The following is a 17,914-nucleotide window of genomic DNA, read 5'->3' on the forward strand; positions in this document are numbered from 1 at the left end:
CTATCTATTGCATTTTTTAATAGAATTTTCTTTGTACATTTATCCATCGTTCAAAGATTAGGCATCGCTGAAATATCGAGAATTGCAAAATTGTAAATAACAATAGTTTTCTTTTCTATATAAAAAATCCTTCTTACGTTTTTCTTCTTCGTGATTCGAGTTCATATAATTATCGCTTTTACTAAACCAACAATTTTTCTTGAAAGGAAACTTTCGACTTTCAATCTGATTGTTTTTGTCAAAATTTGTCATTGAAGAATATATCGAATCGCTAGAATCGATTATCTCGTCAGAAATTCCTCGTTCGATAGCATAATTTCGATTTACACAGGGACCAGGATCGAAAATAAAACCGGTTGTACTGGAGGTAGCGTCTTTATTTTCTATCTTTTCATTTATTTGAGGATTCTCATGTAAACTCGATGATTTCATAAATTGGCTTTTTTCAATATTAATCGAATAATCAGAAGTCGAATTACAATCTGTACATTTCGTACATTCTTTTCGGTAACAATTGTGTAATCTTTCAATAACAGAACTGCGATCGTTCTCATCTTCATTTTCTTTTTCTCGAATATTATTAGAATGATTTTTCAAACTTTCGAACGAACGTATTTTGCATTCTGTTTGTACGTATTCAGATTTCGAATTAGGCATGTATGTAGATCTGGATTTCGATTTGAATTTTGATCGAGATTTCGATCTAGACTTATTTTTAGATCCAGATTTGAATGTAGATCTAGATCTTGACTTGGAATTATAATTAGATTTAGATTGAGTACCAAACTGAGATTTATCGTTGGATTTGGAATTTACGTTGAGCTTAGATTTATTATACGTAGGTTTGACTTTAGATTTCAACTTCATCTTGGACTTTGCTTTAGATTTACGCTTTACTGTAAATTCGCGTTTAGACTGAATCTTTGACTTCGTTTTTGAATTAGTCCTAGATATCAGTCCTTTGGGTGATTTCGTGTAATCAATTAAATCCTCAGTTTCTCCATTCTTATTATATTCCTTTTTAATCGTAGAAGAAACAATACCGCTTAATATTTCTTCGCATTTATCTTTTATTTTCGAATGATCCGTCTTCGAAGACGTATTTTTATCGCAATTTGAAGTCAAAACTTGGAATTTTTTACAAGTATTTTGATCCGTGGAAATTGTTTCAAGTTTGTTTACGCTGGTAGCTTTATTTTTCTGCGACGACGTTAAAGCTTTGTTACGACGATCTAAGTAGGAATTGGATGTTACAGAAGAAAGTTTTCCAGAATCATTGAATTTCGATTGTTCAGGAATATCAGTATACTGATCATTATCCTCTACAATAGGTTCTTTATGTTTCATAGAAAAATCGAGAATTTTTTCTTTGACATGATCGCTACCACAAATCTTTCCAATTTTCTTCGTCATACAATTCATTTCCCTGGCACTCCTTCTTGTTTTCTTTCGATCGTTTTTCTGCGCATTTTGAATGCATCCGTATTCTTTAAAACAACTGAAATTTAAATCGTCTTGTTTCGAAGTCAATCTCGAGGCTGGTATCGTTGATTGATTTTCATCATTGTATTTACCTTGAAAACGATGATTCAGCTCGTACGTGTTATTAATAAACGCATAGTCTTTACGACCGTCTAAACAATGCGTTGATGTATTTATTCTATTTTCCGTTTCTACCTTGAAATAAGGATAATTACAATGAGAACATATTAGCCTCAATTCTTTTGCATTCGCTCCCTGCATCGTTAATTCCGTTTGAATCATAACATTTTCTCGAACAGGTTTTTGGTTTCTTTCTTCAAAATATTGGGATGACGGATGGCTCGTAATTTTTGTACTTTCTAGCATTTTTCTTCTACGACGAGCACGTACAGATTCGTGACATGGATATCTGGCTACCTGTGTTTTTAAAAAATACGCTTTGCAGGGTGCACAGTAATTGTCAACAACGCGATTGGTTGACAATTTATCAGATAGTTCTTTCTCGATTTTAATAGAAATATCATTTTTCGCGAATTGTTTACAATGACAGGATGTAATGTGATTTGAAAAATATTGATTTTCATGTTCGCAAAAAATATTTGAATCCCTTGTACGACCCCATCTTTCCTTAAGGGATTTATACATTTTTCGTCCTAATATAGATTTTCGAGCAATTTTCAATAAAGTTTGAAAAGAAGAATTTTTACATGGTACGCGGTTAAACCTATCTAGGAAAGTTTGCGTGCCAACATTCATGGACGAGTGAAAGTATTCTTGATTAGACCTTGCGTCCTTGGTTTTATTGGCCAAATTATCCTCTTTTTTATCGCCTTTGCTTGATACTAACTTGTCTTTGGAATCTACATAAATACCACCACCTGATTTTCTCCCTAGTGAATTATTTTTAAAATGCTTTTCACGATTCCTTATAATAAGGGCTTTTTCGTCGAGCCCTTTGGGTTGTTTCGATGAAGATTTCGTACTTTTTATAGTTTTCTCTTTATTTGTAACTATCAAATTTGAAACTGGCGGGGCATTAGAGGAGATCACATTTTTTGGCGTAATATTTTTTTCCGAACAATTGGATGAAGATTTGGAACGTGGTAAAGCTTGAAAATTGTGACATTTTGGTTGTTTCAGTGGACACTTTGAGCAAGATTCTAGAATATTAGGGAAATCCCTATCAGGGTCTGGAATACCTTGAATCAAAGGCAGACCCATTTTTTTCCAAACTGTTTTTGTTATCCAAAATCTCATGCAACGAGATACGCAAGAACTTTTTAATGTTTGACTATATTTATCGTTATTGCAATATCCTTTTATTGCTAAACATTCTGTCCAAGGATCGGGTATACCTCCATAAGTTTTTTTCATATATTTTGTCGCATCGCAGTTATACTCATCGAAAGAACAACTAACGAAGGGCGAAATTTTTAGCAATTTCGGTGAATAAAATGGACCGCGTACTACTTCACGTATTTTCATTGGATTCGTACCATTTAATTGTTTAGGTGAAACCCATTCTTGTTTCCATCCTGTGTGAATCTTGTACTTGTCGCATTTTTTTATATCTTCTACATTTTGTACACCTGCTTTGTCGATCTTTTTCTTAAAACTAGACTGATATTCAGAGTTCATAGCTTTAGAAAAGAACCTCTTAAATGTATAAATTCACTGTGTACACATTAAAAATGACATGCATTTTGTCGATTGTTTCAATTTACGTAGAAATCCGAATGTAATGTGTTACACAGCGATTTTTTTCATGCGTATTTATATTGAAAGTATCTATTGTACTTTTAAAAAACTTTACCGCGCTTGTGAAACTTTATTCCGCTAGGTAGCGCGCAGATCGTAACTTTCAGTAATTCGATATACTTTCTAATCTTTATAGTTACAATGTACATGGTTACCGGGATTTCGTATAATTGTGCAATGGGAAGCAATCGAAAGATTGTTTAGCGATAAAATGTCTTTGCTAAATTCTCTTCCCAGAACCCTTAATGGGCTCTCCAGAACTGTTTCTCGTAGCGTTCCGGCTTTATCCTACCATCCAAATGTAAGTATTTCTATAATTATAACCTATCGTGATACTGTTTCTAATTGTTTATTTTAATTCTAATCGATCTGTGTTTATATGTACATAACGCATGTATTTTTGGCTTTTGTATAATTCTCATGAAACTCGTAAGCTAAAGTTAAAATTATGCATTACTTTGTTATTCATTTTTTTATAATGCTTATTGCATCAAATTTCATAACTATTCAATTAAATAAGTCAAGCGTGTTCAGGCATGCGTGTGTTTTTATATACACATACAAGCTATGTATAGTACGCAGCAGACATAGCTGTCATACTTTAACATACTGTCATACTCAATATTTACTTATTAACCCTTATCGGTCGTTTATCACCTATCACATGATAACGGTATTTTGGTAATGTGGTCGTAAGTCACGTGAGAGGTGACAAGATGAAATATGTCAAAACTCACTTTCTGTAAAATGCATCTCCAGTTATATAGCACTGCCTTTTCTAATTAATTTTTAATATATTGAACCAAAAAATGAATAAAGAAAATTAAACAACTTAAACAGCTTACAATTAAATAAAAATCAGGTAAAAAAAGCTGATGATCGATAAGGATTAATATGTGTCTTTATTTTTAATGTATTTATTACATGCTTATATTTGTAATTAATGTCAAAATAAGAATTCTTACACCTAATTGTTTTATTTACTTGTATGCAGGTGATAGATCATTACGAGAATCCTAGAAATGTAGGCTCGTTGGACAAAAATGATACACGAGTAGGCACAGGTCTTGTAGGTGCTCCAGCTTGTGGCGATGTTATGAAACTACAGATCAAAGTAGATAAAGATGGAAAAATTATTGATGCTAAATTCAAGACCTTTGGATGTGGTTCGGCTATCGCTTCTAGTTCTCTAGCTACTGAATGGGTGAAAGGAAAAACTGTATGTTGTCTACATTTCTATTACTTTCCATAATTAGAAAATATTATATATCATTATACCAATGATTTTGTTATAGGTCGATGAAGCTTTGAAATTAAAGAATACAGATATAGCGAAGGAACTTTGTTTACCACCAGTCAAGCTACACTGTTCGAGTAAGTAAACATATTCTCTTCTTTAATTTTCAAAAATATATATATATAATACAAATAACAAGAATATTTTTATAAAAGATAATACAAGTAATCTACAAAATGATACCAAGTAATTATATGGTTGTACATTTTATAGTGCTTGCAGAAGATGCGATTAAGGCTGCTTTATCAGATTACCGTATCAAGCAACAAAGTAAGGCAAATTCTGCTGATAGCAATAGCGCAGAGGTAAAAGCTTAAATGAATCTCTTTCCAAAATTATAGTATAAAAAAATAATAAAAGTACAATGATTTTGTGTTACCGTGGACGCAATTTCATTAGATAGGATAAGTTATCGCATGTATCTTTACATATATATTATTTTATGATGATTATTAAGTCATAAAAAGAAACATATATTCTCTTTATAGCAACTATATAAAGTTGCTTGGTGATAAATATGTATAGGATAGATTAAAGGTACATTATTTTATTTCTATGTAAAAACGAATAAATTCGATCATTTAAAACTAACTACGCGAATTTTGTTATTCTGTGAAATTTTTCTCAGATATACGAATAAAAATGGACGAAAAATATAATATACGTTTTATATAAATGTCAGCGACAATTATAAATTTAAGATACTATACAATATCTGCATTATATAACAAAGTTGTAAGAAGAGCAAAAGACGATTCTTTCGTAAGCGGAAGTAACGAGCACAAACGATACTTATGTTTTTCGTCGAACGTAATATTTATGACGGTAGAAAGGAAAGTCCGAGGGTATGATGAACTAACGTCAATTGCGTTCAATATGTTGACGAAAACATTTCCGTTGCAGTCTCATCGCTAGGCAAAGCTATATTGCGTCATCTAAATGACGCAATAAACGACGGCCATTGACGCGTCGTTATCAATAGAAGGCGCAACCTGAATTGTTTACAAGATATTTTATTAAACGTTATACGTTGTTAATTAAATATCGAATTATAATAGTTTTTTACCAGTTGTCTATAGACAATTCATTTTAACACGCAATATAAAAAACTTATCTCAAATATTATCCGAGTAACGTAATTGATATTGCTTCGAGGTATTTATTGGGTATTGAAAATATCGTTAAACCTAATTAACGATAATATTTTGTAAATATTATCTTTGTGTTGTTAGATAATTTAAAGAAATCTAATAGCTCTTTTTATACAAAGAATTTCAATTTATAGGCAAATGATGAGTCACGTAAGCAGCAATTAAATAAAATAGTGTTAGTATAATCTTTGTACTTAGAAAGATGTTTTTTGTATTATAATGTTTGTTTTATATAGAAGAGCAAGTAAACACCTACTCGCTTTCTTTCTCTCTCTCTCTCTCTTTCTCTCTCTCCTCTTCTGTGATAACTTAAATAATAGAATTATTAGAGAGAAAAAAATATTATTAATAACAAACGTTTCTTGTATATACAAAGCACATTCTCTTTCAAAGTTTCTATCGACATAGTTCATTCAACAAATGTTATCGCGCAACATTAATTGGTGCTTAATAAGAATGAATTTAAATTGACTCATCTTCGCTCGTTGTTAACAATTGTGTGTATTTCAAGTCACAAGTAGAGCAATTCGTTTGTCAAACTTTTCTTTTTGCTTTTCCTTTATATAAATTCTTTCGAACATTCTAGACAATAATCATAGTAAAAATTGATTTTTACATAGAATCGTATTGTTCTTTTTTCTTATTTTTCTAAGATAGAAATATCTTCTATGATATTTTTATCTTTCCAGCTATCTCAAAGTGTGAATTATCGTTTCAAGCATCGTCTTCAAACGTTTCAACTAATTAACAAAAACTAACAACGGCGATAACGTTTATATAGGGTAACTTGTATAACGTAATCAATTTGAACATTTTCAAGGTTGCTGTTTTCGTCTTCTTCTTTATCTTCATTATTTTTTTTTCTTTTATCCTTTTATTCGTTTCATAAGAAAAAATTTAGACGATTTATCTTGTTTTTTTTTGAGATTTAATTGAAAGATTTCTTCTTGTGTTAATCGGTACACAACATAACATTCTACTTGAATTACATTAGGAAAAACTTAAAAAATAAAAGAACTATATTTCATAGAGCACAAATGTGCAATTAATTAGATCACATGAAATCCATAATTCATATACGCGTATAATTTTATATTTCGAGATATCGAATATCTCTCAACACACTTATCGCAGTTTGGTAGATCTAGCACAAATACTTCATAATACGCGTAAAGCGGATATCGGCATAGTTCGTCGAAGATGTTCTATATTGCTAATGATAAAAGGTGTGTACGCGCTTACAAATATATCGGTTACTCATAAAATGAATTACTCGGTTTCTCGATTACCACAGTAAAATACTTTTTTCTTTTTCTTTTCTTTTTTTACAATTCTCTTTTTTTTACTTGCCTAACTATTTAAACTTACTAACTATACTTAAACTTACGCGTTACGTTTAACAATTGAATAGATAATGATTTCATTTATATCTCATTTAAATGAAATTTTAAGAAAATATTCGATTTTATTTTTAATTAAAATAAAAAACAATATTTTATAAGTGATAAATTTGAATTCGCTAGAGATATGGACGATCGAAACGGTATTATGATAAATCGTAAAGTCGTATGATTGTAGTTGATTGTGAAACATCAGGGGCGTCTTATCATATGTCAATTGCTGCATTTCTTTTTATACAGATTCTTCAACGATCACTTTTTTGAAATTGTCCCTTTGGAAAACGTAGCTTAACGTACATTCGACTTGAAACCTTCTGCTATGGTAATAAGATTTATCGATGGGATACGTTATCTTGTTGCCGTGGTGCCTATTGCGTTTAATAATACTCGACCACTCCAAAAATAGATTCTTCAAATTCTAACTTACAAGATGGCTCGCACAAAGCGTTAGAAATTGCAATTGCATTGGTAACATTAAATGGCGATTTAAAATTAATTCTTTATTCTCGTATTACGTGGTAAGATTTTTCTAGAAAAAAACTTTTATGTTAAAGTTTTGTTTTCAATCAAAAAAATTTCAATAATTTTCTCAATTGAAATTTAATTGAACGTTGTTTTAAAAAATGGCGGAATTTTTTACGAGCGCAAAAAAGATCGAGTAATACTTTAGACAGATCACCTGGTATGTAGAATACAGCAGGTCAATGACACATTAATACAAATTACGACAAAGAGATTGGAATTTAAAATGAAACCAAAATTTCATTAATATTTTTGTTTATTTCGATAAAAAGAAAATTAAAGAACGCGCGTGAGAATGGACGAAATTGATGCAGGGGGAATTCAACTATGCACAAAGAAATATTTGTTTTTCTATCAATAAAATTATCGAGTTAACGCTTTTAGAGCAACACGTAATAACCTTGAGTAATAACCACTTGATTTTCTTTATCTTTTTTATGATAAAAAATATGTTACATCGTTAAACACGTCGATCGATCGTCAATCGATACAATCTGTTCGACCACATTTTCCAAACTGATGAAGAAAATAGCTGTAGAGCTAATAAAACAATATCGCATTTGTCAAAATATTTTCTGATTGTGTATTTATTTATCAAGAAGAAAATCATAAGAAATTTTCTCGGAAGATCACGGTCGAAATCGATATTTTTCTAACATGTACGGGTACGTCTATCGTATACCTTGATTTTAAGTAGAACACGCCGATCATGGCAGTAAATATTAAAGTTCACCGAGCGTAAGAGGGAATAAAAAAAAGAATAACGAAGTAACTTGCGTATTTCCAGCACGTGCTTCTGACAAATTTTCCATTCCCTCTTTTCGCAGTGTTTCTTGTGCAAAACCCAAAGGAGGAGTGGGAGAAATCGACGAGACTGACGCTGCTCGACACGTGAGAGTTTATCAATCCGCGAGTTTTAACTCCCCCCCTCCCTTTTAAGAGGGCGGGGAGGAGAAGGAAAAGGTAGAGAGAAAAGGAAAGAGAAAGAGAAAGGTTACGAACTATTCGAAACGTGATACATAGGGAAGAGACGAAACATTTTGCAACAAAGGATAGGATAGGAGAGAAAGGGAGAGAAAGAAAAAAAGAAAAAAAAGGATAGAAAGACAAATAGATATGTAAACTCGTGCATACTCGTGTGGTTTCGGTTACAAAGAAGAAAGATCGCGCGTGCTGGAGTATGAAGGAGTGGGGGTAACGACTGGATCGCTCAGTAGAAGTGGGGCGGAGCAGGATAAGCGGGTAGGGAGGTCTGCGTGGTAGACAGCTGATCAGTCCGCTCGCGTCGCACGATCGAGTGAAAGGTCTAGTCGGTGGATCCTCTTTCGCAAAGAAACTCTCATGTTTCTCTCGTTAAGCTACGTTATGACAAGGGTACTTCTGTTTTAAAATTCTCGTCTACATGGTATCGCCGTCGCTCTTTATGCCATTTGAAATAAACTCGAATTGGGGAATAAAAGGTGCTGCATCGGTTTGTTGTCGTGGTAAGCGTCGTATCGAGCTCTCGTTGGCGTCATCAGGTCAATTACACCGTGCGTGTTCTTCTCTTTTTCTTCTTATTCTTCTTTGTCAAAGAGGATCGTGGAAGAAGGTGAAGTCTATGACCGGACGAAACGAATGTTTACGTTCCTATCGAGGAAGAAAGTGGTGTGAGAACAGTGGTAGAACGTGTTCTACCTTCGCTTTCATGAAGTTCGAGAAAAGAGAAGAGGAGGACGCGAGGGCGGACTATATGATTTGCGAGCATTGATAATCGTATTGTCCCGTAGTGACAGAACTCCATACATAACAAAACACCTACACATTCATGTGTAAGCGTATATACTAGTTTGGTGCAGTTACTCCCCCCGTTAACATCCTTGCTATTTTATTTTCCTTCTCTTCATTTATCTATTATTCGTCGCAACGTCGTTTTTGTTGACACGTTTAGTCATCATATATCGATAGAGGTTTTACTAGCAGCAATCGTGTTTCTTTATATTTGTATGCTGTGTATATCGGCGGTAAGTACAAAGTTTAAAATTCATGACAATGCAACGAGTTCAAGATCAAGACAATGGGATCAACATCAAGTTTGGATCAAACAAGTCCAGAAAGGGAGATTATCAATTGGTTTCACAAGACGGAACAAAGGAAAGAAAAAACAATTATAATGGGACCAACAAACACGGTATGTATCACTTTTTCCTTCCTTTAGCTTTTTTATTTTTCTCGTTCTTTTCCGTCACGCGCGTGTACACTTTTTCATTGTTTGGATCGCCAGCGTACTTGGCGGGAAATATGTTATTTTTGAATCTAAAGAGAAAAACAGTCGTGTTATACGAACATACGGCGCGTGATTATTTTTTGCTCGTATTTAGTTACTAAAAATAATGTTCTTCCTTGAAAAAAGTTGGTCATTTACGTGATATATTAAACACATCTAAACATAAATTTCTATCGTAATCGCTTTATTGATCTCGCTCGTATACAAATTTATTATTCACGAATATGAAAGTAAATTTATGTGTTAAATTTTATCTATTACAAGTCAGTTTCTCCTGTCGCTAAATGTTATTTTTACAAAATGTAATTATTATATATAATATATAATTATATATAAAATTGTAAATTTATTAATTATTTGTAAAAATTAAAGAAATACCTTTGTTTGAATGCTTTTTATATTTTGGTTAAAGATGTGACAACGGAAGAAGAATTAGTACCCCCGGATGGAGGCTGGGGATGGCTGGTACTTTTGGCATCGGTTCTTGTCAATGTCCTTATTCCAGGAATGGTTAAATCTTTTGGGGTTTTATTTGTTGAATTTCGTAAAGTATTTGATGCATCTCCTGCTGCAGCCGCTTGGATTCCTGCCTTATGTTATTTCCTCTACAGTTCTCTTGGTAAAATATCATTTGAATATTTATCTAACTAAACTTGAAGAATCATTCAAGTTATATATAAATAAGTTAATTTTATCTACGTGAGTTAAATGTTAAATATTATTTTTAGGACCATTGTCTAGCGTACTTTCAGTTAAGTACTCGTATCGAACAGTTTCATTATTAGGCGGTACATCTGCAGCAGTGGGAATGATGATAAGTTACTTCGCAAACTCTGTTGGCTTTTTGTGCGTTAGGTAATTGGATAACTTTGGTATTCTTAATATTTCTAATGATATCAAATGAATAATTTTAAAATGGAAATAATACTTTTTTAGTTTTGGAGTATTGGTAGGAACAGGAGCAGGATTGGCTTTCCCTCCAACAGTATACATTGTAACATCCTATTTTGTACGACTACGAGGACTAGCCAATGGCTTGTGCATCTCAGGGAGCGCTTTAGGTTCTATATTTCTTCCACCGCTTCTCGGGCTTCTTTTAGAAGAGTATGGTTACAGGTAGATATACCCTTAGCAAAGTCAATAATTTTAGACTTAATTTTGTTATATGATAGCACAATGTCTACGTTGAGTACCTTGTTCTGTAAATTATTGAGGTCGGTTTTATATAGATAAAAAAAAGTTTTATCTAAGGGATTTCTTTTGGAAAGTATAATTGACGCTTAAAAATTTACAGAATATTAGTACTATTTACTTATTGCAGTAAAGTGTATTTGAATGTGATTGTGTATATAAGTATATAGTGTTTGATATTTAAACATTTATTAATTTAAATTAATATATTAAGGTGAGTACATTGTTGTAATATTGTACTATTAATTTACTTCTATACTTTCATAATTTTCAATTACATCAAACATAAACTTTATTCTCTTTTCATTTATGTGATAAATATGTCCGCATTTAAATATAATTAACAATAAGTTTAATAAATACTTTAGGTCTTTCAGGAGAAAAAGTATATTTTTTAAATGTGAGTATGGATCATACTAAATAATGCAGTCTATCTATTATTTCGTCATTTCTTTGTTACAGACAACAGTGTGTAAAGATACAAAAAGAAGTAATAAGAAAATTATTATGATGCGTATGATCTTAATTTTATAATGTTTTTTAATGTACATATTTTTACAGATTTATATATATCTAAAATGAAATTAATCAAATATTCTAAATATTATATTAATAATTTTAAATTTATATTCTTTATATAATGTCGATATAGTTTCTTGTGATTACATAAGTATAAGTTTAATTATTGAAAATATTATGACAGTATTTTAATTGTAGATTAATTCAATGCATGGTATTTATAGTATTTGTGTGAGATATAATATTTCATTAGATATAAATAAGACATTAGAAATTGTTATGTATTTGCGTGCGTACGTGCGTGTGTATTATGATTTTCAGATATATATTATTAATATTAAAAATGATTACACTCATTTAATGGATATTTATCTTTTTACTCCTATAAGTTATTATATTCCTACTAAATATCGTTTATTATCTTTTGCAAATTAATAGAAAATTACATTATTATTATATTAAGATATATTTATAATAAGTGCCATTTGATCCCAATTATTGCGTAATATTCCAATTTAGATATTTAATTCATACACTTTTATCTTCTTTTTGAATTGTTAATAATATTATTATAAAAATGTTCACCTTTCAGTTTGATAATTACAGTATAATTAAATAATGCAACTTTACTTTCTTACAGAGGTGCAGTATTAATAATGGGAGCTCTTACTTTAAACGTGTGGGCTTGTGCTCTGTTATACGATCCAGTGGAAAAACACATGATACCTGCACGACCATCACACAATTCGAAAGATCATAAAAGCGTAGAAAGTACATCGATTACTATTACTAGTCCTGAAGATGAAAGGAAACAAAATAATTTGATTTCTTCCAACTTGAGCTGTGAAAAAGCTTCGCCTATAGTGCCAAAAAGCGCGTCTAGCGTTGCATTGGAAAATTATAAAAATACTCCCGTTCAAGGAAGAACTAGAAAAATTAGTATGCCAACTGGCCGTGAAATAACTGGGCAAATGCATAGTACACCAGCCTTACACGCAGTACCTGAAAGAGGAGCTGAAACAGGAAAATTGATAAAACGTAAATCAACCACTCAATCTCCCAGTACTTCATCATTTTATTATATTAGTACTCCCCATCACGGCAGCACGTTGTCTGCTTTACATCCTGTCCATGCATCTACATTAACACTAAATGCAATATCTAGTACGTTTACAAGAAAAGGCTCTGATCGTGCACCAAAAGAGGACAAAAAGCCAGAAAATAAATTCTTTGATTTTAGCTTATTAAAAGATTCCATGTATCTCGTTATATTGATCTCGAATTCAACAAATGCCGTTAGTTATACAAATTTTGTCATATATTTGCCAGCTTATGCAGATTCGTTAGGGTTTGACAAAAGTATGGGTCCACTTCTTCTATCGATCGTATCGATTTTAGATCTCATTGGACGTATCGGTGGATCCGCATTATCTGATATGAAATTAATGCCGAAACATTGGTATTTCGTTGGTGGCTTATTTGCTTCAGGAGTTTCATTAACAATATTACCAACAGCGACTACTTATACCTTATTATCTGTATATTGTGGAATATTCGGATTAGCTTCTGGTATATATGTCGGAGTAACCGCGGTTATTATGGCTGATATGCTTGGCACTGAGAAACTTACTTCATCCTATGGTATTTCTTTATTTGTTAATGGAATTTTACAGCTTATCGGCCCGCCAATTTGTGGTGTGGTTTATCAAGAAATTGAACAATACGGTCCCATTTTTAGTGTTTTAGGTATCATTTTAGTTGTAGGTTCAATGCTATGGGGCTTTGTTCCTTTCATTAAAAAAAAGTCAAAAGGATCAGAAGCTAATGGCCCGATAGACAAATTATAGTAATCTAAACTTTTTACTAATATATTGAACAATTTATTCGAGTAAAAATTGTATACGATATCGATCGTAACATCCTTGTTAGGAACATTACTATTTAACTTGAAAAATTGGCACAAAATCGCGAAACTAATATTTATATATACATATATATATATATAAAGAAGAAACAATAACTTATAGATAATTCTTTAGCACTGTGATGCTGTATATATTTTACACGCACACTTACTATTCAATTATTACGAGAAGTATTATAAAAATTTAGGAAAACTTTTTGAAGACACTAAGTCTTTCTTTTTTCACAAAGAAACAATTAAAAACCTTGCCTTGCACATAGGATTATTGCTCCTTGAAAGTAAGAATTTCAATTATAAATAATAATTATAGATATACATCATTACGCGTTCACGCGTATTGTTATTATGTGTGTGTATGTATGTGCGCGCGCGTGTTTGATTTTTATTTAGTACTTAATATAAAGTAATGAAGAGTTGGTGCTATTTATGTTAAATGGATAAATACATTTTGTTAAATGTTTTATTTTTTAAGATTTTTTGGATTTTTATTCATTTTTCATATCATTTAATAATAGAAAACCACATGTATCGGGATGCATTTTATATCATTGTTACTTAATATTTTCAGCAATTATAGTTGAAAACAACAAAGATTTATGACATGGAGTAATTGATATGATTTAATTATAATATTAATATTCTGTTTTTACTATTTTAATTCGTCAAAATCACCGAAAATATGCCTTACTACGCGGTAGATTCTAAGCACTTTGTAATTAATAATGAATATATTAAGTTTATATAGGTCTGTACACAAATGTAAAATAAACAGTAATGTAACAGATATATAATTGTAATGAACATTCAAGTACTTTTTGTATAAATGAGCACTTGGTTATTATACGTAAACATATACACATAAATAATATATAAATATATATATATATATATATTGGAGTATATATATACTCCATCTTTATAAGAATAATATAACTATGGATATGTAACGAAAAATGACTTTATTGACGAAATATTGCAATATAACACTTTTCATCGCAATCAACTTGTCAATTATCTACAGCTTAGTACTGAATATTATGTATTCACGTATGATTCTGGTATTTAACAGAACAAATTTTCGAATATATAATAATCCGAACAAATTATTTCTTATTCATTACTTTACCAAGTATTTATTTTTGTTTTTGTTCCGGTACTACATCCTCAATAGCTGGTGCTGTGTCTCTAAAGTTTGGAAATTGTTCCCAAGGTGCGGATAAATCAAACTTTCGAAATTCTTGCGCTAATTCCAATGGTTCTGCTACTACCCTCTTTTTCTCATCGTCGTAACGAACCTAAAGATAGCAATTTATTAAGGTTTATAAAATTATGTAGAACAAAGCATCATTTACATTTAATATCTAAACGCATTACCTCCATGTATCCACTCAATGGAAAATCTTTTCTGAGCGGATGTCCTTCAAAACCATAATCTGTTAGAATTCTACGGAGATCAGGATGACGATCGAAATAAACACCAAACATATCCCATATTTCACGCTCGTACCATTCAGCGCCTTTGAATTCTTCTGTTATCGAGTCAAGTGGGGATAATTCATCCGTGTATGTTTTTACTCTGATACGAGATTTATATACAATAGATAGAAAGTTATAGACAACCTAGAGTAATTTGGAAACAAATGTATTTCTATTTAATTGATGGTGATTTTGTAACTAGAAAAACAATTGTCATATGACTTACTTCGAATCTGTATTGTCTATTAGGTACATCCAATGCAGTGATATCAACTATATTATCAAATTGTGCATTATGATGGCATCTTAAAAATGCTACCGTTGGAAAAATTCCAGAAGGTGCAATCAAGAGTTCAAGTTCATCCTTATTAACTATTTGAACCTTTTGTATGTACTTCGGTAAGCATTCAGAAACATAGCGCCCAAAGTCTTTTAAACGGTCAACATCAATGTAAGGATTAGGTTTGCGTACAGTAGCTATAAACATAAATATTTAGGATTGGTTTAATATCACAATCAATGATCAATAAGAAAATCTTGGTGCATAATAAAAGAATAGGCAATATTGAGTATATATCGAAGTATTGTATTTTATAATTATGCAATGAATTACTTGATAAAATATAAATGCATTGAGAATAATTTACAATAAAAGAGAATGATTAATAAAAGAGAACAATTAAACTTACGTCGAGTTTCTGTTTTTTCTGTTGCTTCTGTTACTTCTGTACTATTGTATCGTATCAATGAAAAAGGTTTCACATAACCTAAGGTAAAAAAATAAATCGTTATATAATTTAACTTGATATTTAATTATATTGAATAGAAATGAATTATACGTTTAGGAATATTCGAAGACAAGTTTTGCGATAATTTCCAACAATTTCTTAGCAACGATGTCATGTTAAAAATGTGTAATTTCAATATAAGGTCCTAATTGTACATACGACCGAACGTCACTGAGCACTGGTAGCACCTACTGACACTCGTAGAAGTTGCAAGTAGGTGACACCTTTGTCTCATCATATAAGCCTTTTCAATTTTTATTTATTTTTAATAACAATTAGAAAAATTGTTTTTTTTTTTTATTTTAATGACAAATGCAAAAAAACAAATATTACATAATTTTTATTGCGACATTACAAAATGAAAACTAATGTTATAACAATATATTTCTAGTATGATTATATTTGTTGTTTATATATAATTATTTTAATATGTTATTTTATTATGAACAGTTTATAATAACATTTGTTGCTGTCAATATAGTTGTCAGCTGTGCTGTATATTTTTTAAAGCATTGCGTTGTTCCAATGATTGTATTTCTACAAGAATACTTGCTACCGCATGTCTAAAGCGATGAAATTGTGCTAAAGAGAGTTCAAATGAATGAGTTTCTCCGGTATCAAATATACATTCCAATATAATACATGGTTCTAGCACTCTACTTAAAACACTGTAAACAAAAGATACAAAGTATGTTAGTCAAACGGTATAGATAAACGATAGATCAGAAATAAAATTAATAATTAAAATATTTCTCTCTCTCAACATACTTTGATGAAATAACAACGTCTATACGCCATTTGCATGATATCAAACGTGGAAAAAACTTGGTTTTTTTCATTAAACCTGTGAGTAAGTCCGCTTTTTTTTGACCGGATACAACGGTATATAAATCCTCAATGCAATCCGAAGGAAGTCTAAATAAATACAATGTTAAAGTGGTAATTAATAAAAATAATACATATTACCAATAATGTTTACGTAGGAAACATATGTATATTTACTTTAATTCTTCTAAAGTTTGCTTAAATTCTGTTGGTTTGACAGAACACGATACATATTTAAGATATGTTTTTAAAATAATAAAAACAGCTGAAAAATATTCATCTACATCTTCCAAAGGTATATTATATTTTTGACTGATTCTCTCTAGAATACCTCCTTCTATATGTTCTTGTTCTATAGCTTTGACGGCGACTTCAATCAAACAAATAAGTATATATTAGTTGCAATATTAATATTACAGATAAATCAATATTAATAATCTTACTTTGTATCAAAGGCCGAACAAATGTTTTTTTCAGTTCTGCCAGATGTTTCGTTTTATTTCCTAAAGCTGTTAAAAGTTGAGTTTGATATAAGGTTGCCATTTTAGAGAAGAAATCAAATTGTTTATTATGAATTAGTTGTAAACATTGATTATATCATTTTTAATTAATAACGTTAAAACGATTTTGTTTTTATATAAAGTTTATATCATTTCTCTGGTTTTATATGCTATAATATGTTTTTCACCATATATATAAAGTTTACAATTTATTTATACTTTGTTTTTTTATTTGACAGTAATAATTCTCAGATCATATGATATTTGTCTACTCAAGTAATCATCAATGACGTTATTTTTAGTCTATCTTCGCGTTTAATCAATGATCAGACCAAATTGTTTCCATATTTATGCCGACAGATGTCGATTAAAGTGTTTTTCAAAACGATGTCAGTTTGGATCTACTTCCGATCTTACGAACGATCAGAATGAAGAAAATTTTGATAATAAGTGGATAAAGTTATAACGACATCATTTTTTAATTATATTTCTATAAGAATCTAATCGTGTTGTTCAAAGGTATACAATAATCAATATTATAACATATCGTATATTTTTTCACATTTAACGAGTGCAGACTTTAACGAGTTAGCAGAGAAATTGAAAACTGATATCGAAGGACGTAAAAAAGATAAAAAAAAGTGTGAAGACGGATAAAAGAAAATAACGATCTTACGATAATGTAAACTTCATTTCCGTCTGGCTTTTCGAATCGAATCGTTGCCTTGATTTTTTTTTTTTTTTTACGTCAGTCGAACGTACGTAAATAAACGGGAAATATTGAAGAATTGAAAATTGTTTTTTTTCTAACGCAG

At 30.8% G+C, this 17,914-nt stretch overlaps 4 protein-coding genes across 4 annotated transcripts; 2 read left to right on the plus strand and 2 right to left on the minus strand.

The window, feature by feature from the left end:
- The first annotated feature begins 3,376 nt into the window (after nucleotides 1-3,376).
- On the plus strand, nucleotides 3,377-5,128 carry LOC122525986 (iron-sulfur cluster assembly enzyme ISCU, mitochondrial). The gene is made up of 4 exons (XM_043649044.1): nucleotides 3,377-3,541; nucleotides 4,235-4,459; nucleotides 4,536-4,614; nucleotides 4,751-5,128. The coding sequence occupies exons 1-4, from the start codon at nucleotides 3,452-3,454 to the stop codon at nucleotides 4,852-4,854; spliced, it is 498 nt and encodes a 165-aa protein (XP_043504979.1). The 5' UTR covers nucleotides 3,377-3,451; the 3' UTR covers nucleotides 4,855-5,128.
- Nucleotides 5,129-7,692: 2,564 nt separating this feature from the next.
- LOC122525988 (monocarboxylate transporter 14) lies at nucleotides 7,693-13,433 on the plus strand. Its single transcript, XM_043649045.1, has 5 exons — nucleotides 7,693-9,780; nucleotides 10,289-10,495; nucleotides 10,605-10,731; nucleotides 10,813-10,992; nucleotides 12,227-13,433. The coding sequence occupies exons 1-5, from the start codon at nucleotides 9,636-9,638 to the stop codon at nucleotides 13,431-13,433; spliced, it is 1,866 nt and encodes a 621-aa protein (XP_043504980.1). The 5' UTR covers nucleotides 7,693-9,635.
- Nucleotides 13,434-14,452: 1,019 nt separating this feature from the next.
- On the minus strand, nucleotides 14,453-15,979 carry LOC122525989 (NADH dehydrogenase [ubiquinone] iron-sulfur protein 3, mitochondrial). Its single transcript, XM_043649046.1, has 5 exons — nucleotides 15,826-15,979; nucleotides 15,676-15,753; nucleotides 15,213-15,463; nucleotides 14,885-15,130; nucleotides 14,453-14,805 (listed from the first exon to the last, which is right to left on the minus strand). The coding sequence occupies exons 1-5, from the start codon at nucleotides 15,887-15,889 to the stop codon at nucleotides 14,644-14,646; spliced, it is 801 nt and encodes a 266-aa protein (XP_043504981.1). The 5' UTR covers nucleotides 15,890-15,979; the 3' UTR covers nucleotides 14,453-14,643.
- Nucleotides 15,980-16,196: 217 nt separating this feature from the next.
- Nucleotides 16,197-17,368, minus strand: LOC122525990 (COMM domain-containing protein 5-like). Its single transcript, XM_043649047.1, has 4 exons — nucleotides 17,043-17,368; nucleotides 16,777-16,969; nucleotides 16,543-16,689; nucleotides 16,197-16,442 (listed from the first exon to the last, which is right to left on the minus strand). Exons 1-4 carry the CDS (start codon nucleotides 17,140-17,142, stop codon nucleotides 16,259-16,261), a joined length of 624 nt encoding a protein of 207 aa, XP_043504982.1. The 5' UTR covers nucleotides 17,143-17,368; the 3' UTR covers nucleotides 16,197-16,258.
- Between the last annotated feature and the right edge of the window lie 546 nt (nucleotides 17,369-17,914).

Source organism: Polistes fuscatus, unplaced genomic scaffold, assembly GCF_010416935.1.
Source record: "Polistes fuscatus isolate 324 unplaced genomic scaffold, CU_Pfus_HIC Scaffold10, whole genome shotgun sequence".
Lineage (NCBI taxonomy): Eukaryota > Metazoa > Arthropoda > Insecta > Hymenoptera > Vespidae > Polistes > Polistes fuscatus.

What these genes read in the sequence shown, in the direction of transcription:
- LOC122525988 (XM_043649045.1), top strand. Translation starts at nt 9,636, where the DNA reads ATGACAATGCAACGAGTTCAAGATCAAGACAATGGGATCAACATCAAG. An exon ending in TTTCCTCTACAGTTCTCTTG is followed by an intron (nt 10,496 to 10,604) that starts GTAAAATATCAT and finishes TATTATTTTTAG; the next exon opens with GACCATTGTCTAGCGTACTT. An exon ending in TTAGAAGAGTATGGTTACAG is followed by an intron (nt 10,993 to 12,226) that starts GTAGATATACCC and finishes ACTTTCTTACAG; the next exon opens with AGGTGCAGTATTAATAATGG.
- LOC122525990 (XM_043649047.1), bottom strand. Translation starts at nt 17,142, where the DNA reads ATGGCAACCTTATATCAAACTCAACTTTTAACAGCTTTAGGAAATAAA. An exon ending in TGTTCGGCCTTTGATACAAA is followed by an intron (nt 16,970 to 17,042) that starts GTAAGATTATTA and finishes GTTTGATTGAAG; the next exon opens with TCGCCGTCAAAGCTATAGAA. An exon ending in CAAACTTTAGAAGAATTAAA is followed by an intron (nt 16,690 to 16,776) that starts GTAAATATACAT and finishes GTATTTATTTAG; the next exon opens with ACTTCCTTCGGATTGCATTG.
- LOC122525986 (XM_043649044.1), top strand. Translation starts at nt 3,452, where the DNA reads ATGTCTTTGCTAAATTCTCTTCCCAGAACCCTTAATGGGCTCTCCAGA. An exon ending in AATGGGTGAAAGGAAAAACT is followed by an intron (nt 4,460 to 4,535) that starts GTATGTTGTCTA and finishes ATTTTGTTATAG; the next exon opens with GTCGATGAAGCTTTGAAATT. An exon ending in AGTCAAGCTACACTGTTCGA is followed by an intron (nt 4,615 to 4,750) that starts GTAAGTAAACAT and finishes TACATTTTATAG; the next exon opens with TGCTTGCAGAAGATGCGATT.
- LOC122525989 (XM_043649046.1), bottom strand. Translation starts at nt 15,889, where the DNA reads ATGACATCGTTGCTAAGAAATTGTTGGAAATTATCGCAAAACTTGTCT. An exon ending in GTCTTCGAATATTCCTAAAC is followed by an intron (nt 15,754 to 15,825) that starts GTATAATTCATT and finishes TTTTTACCTTAG; the next exon opens with GTTATGTGAAACCTTTTTCA. An exon ending in CATTGAGTGGATACATGGAG is followed by an intron (nt 14,806 to 14,884) that starts GTAATGCGTTTA and finishes TGCTATCTTTAG; the next exon opens with GTTCGTTACGACGATGAGAA.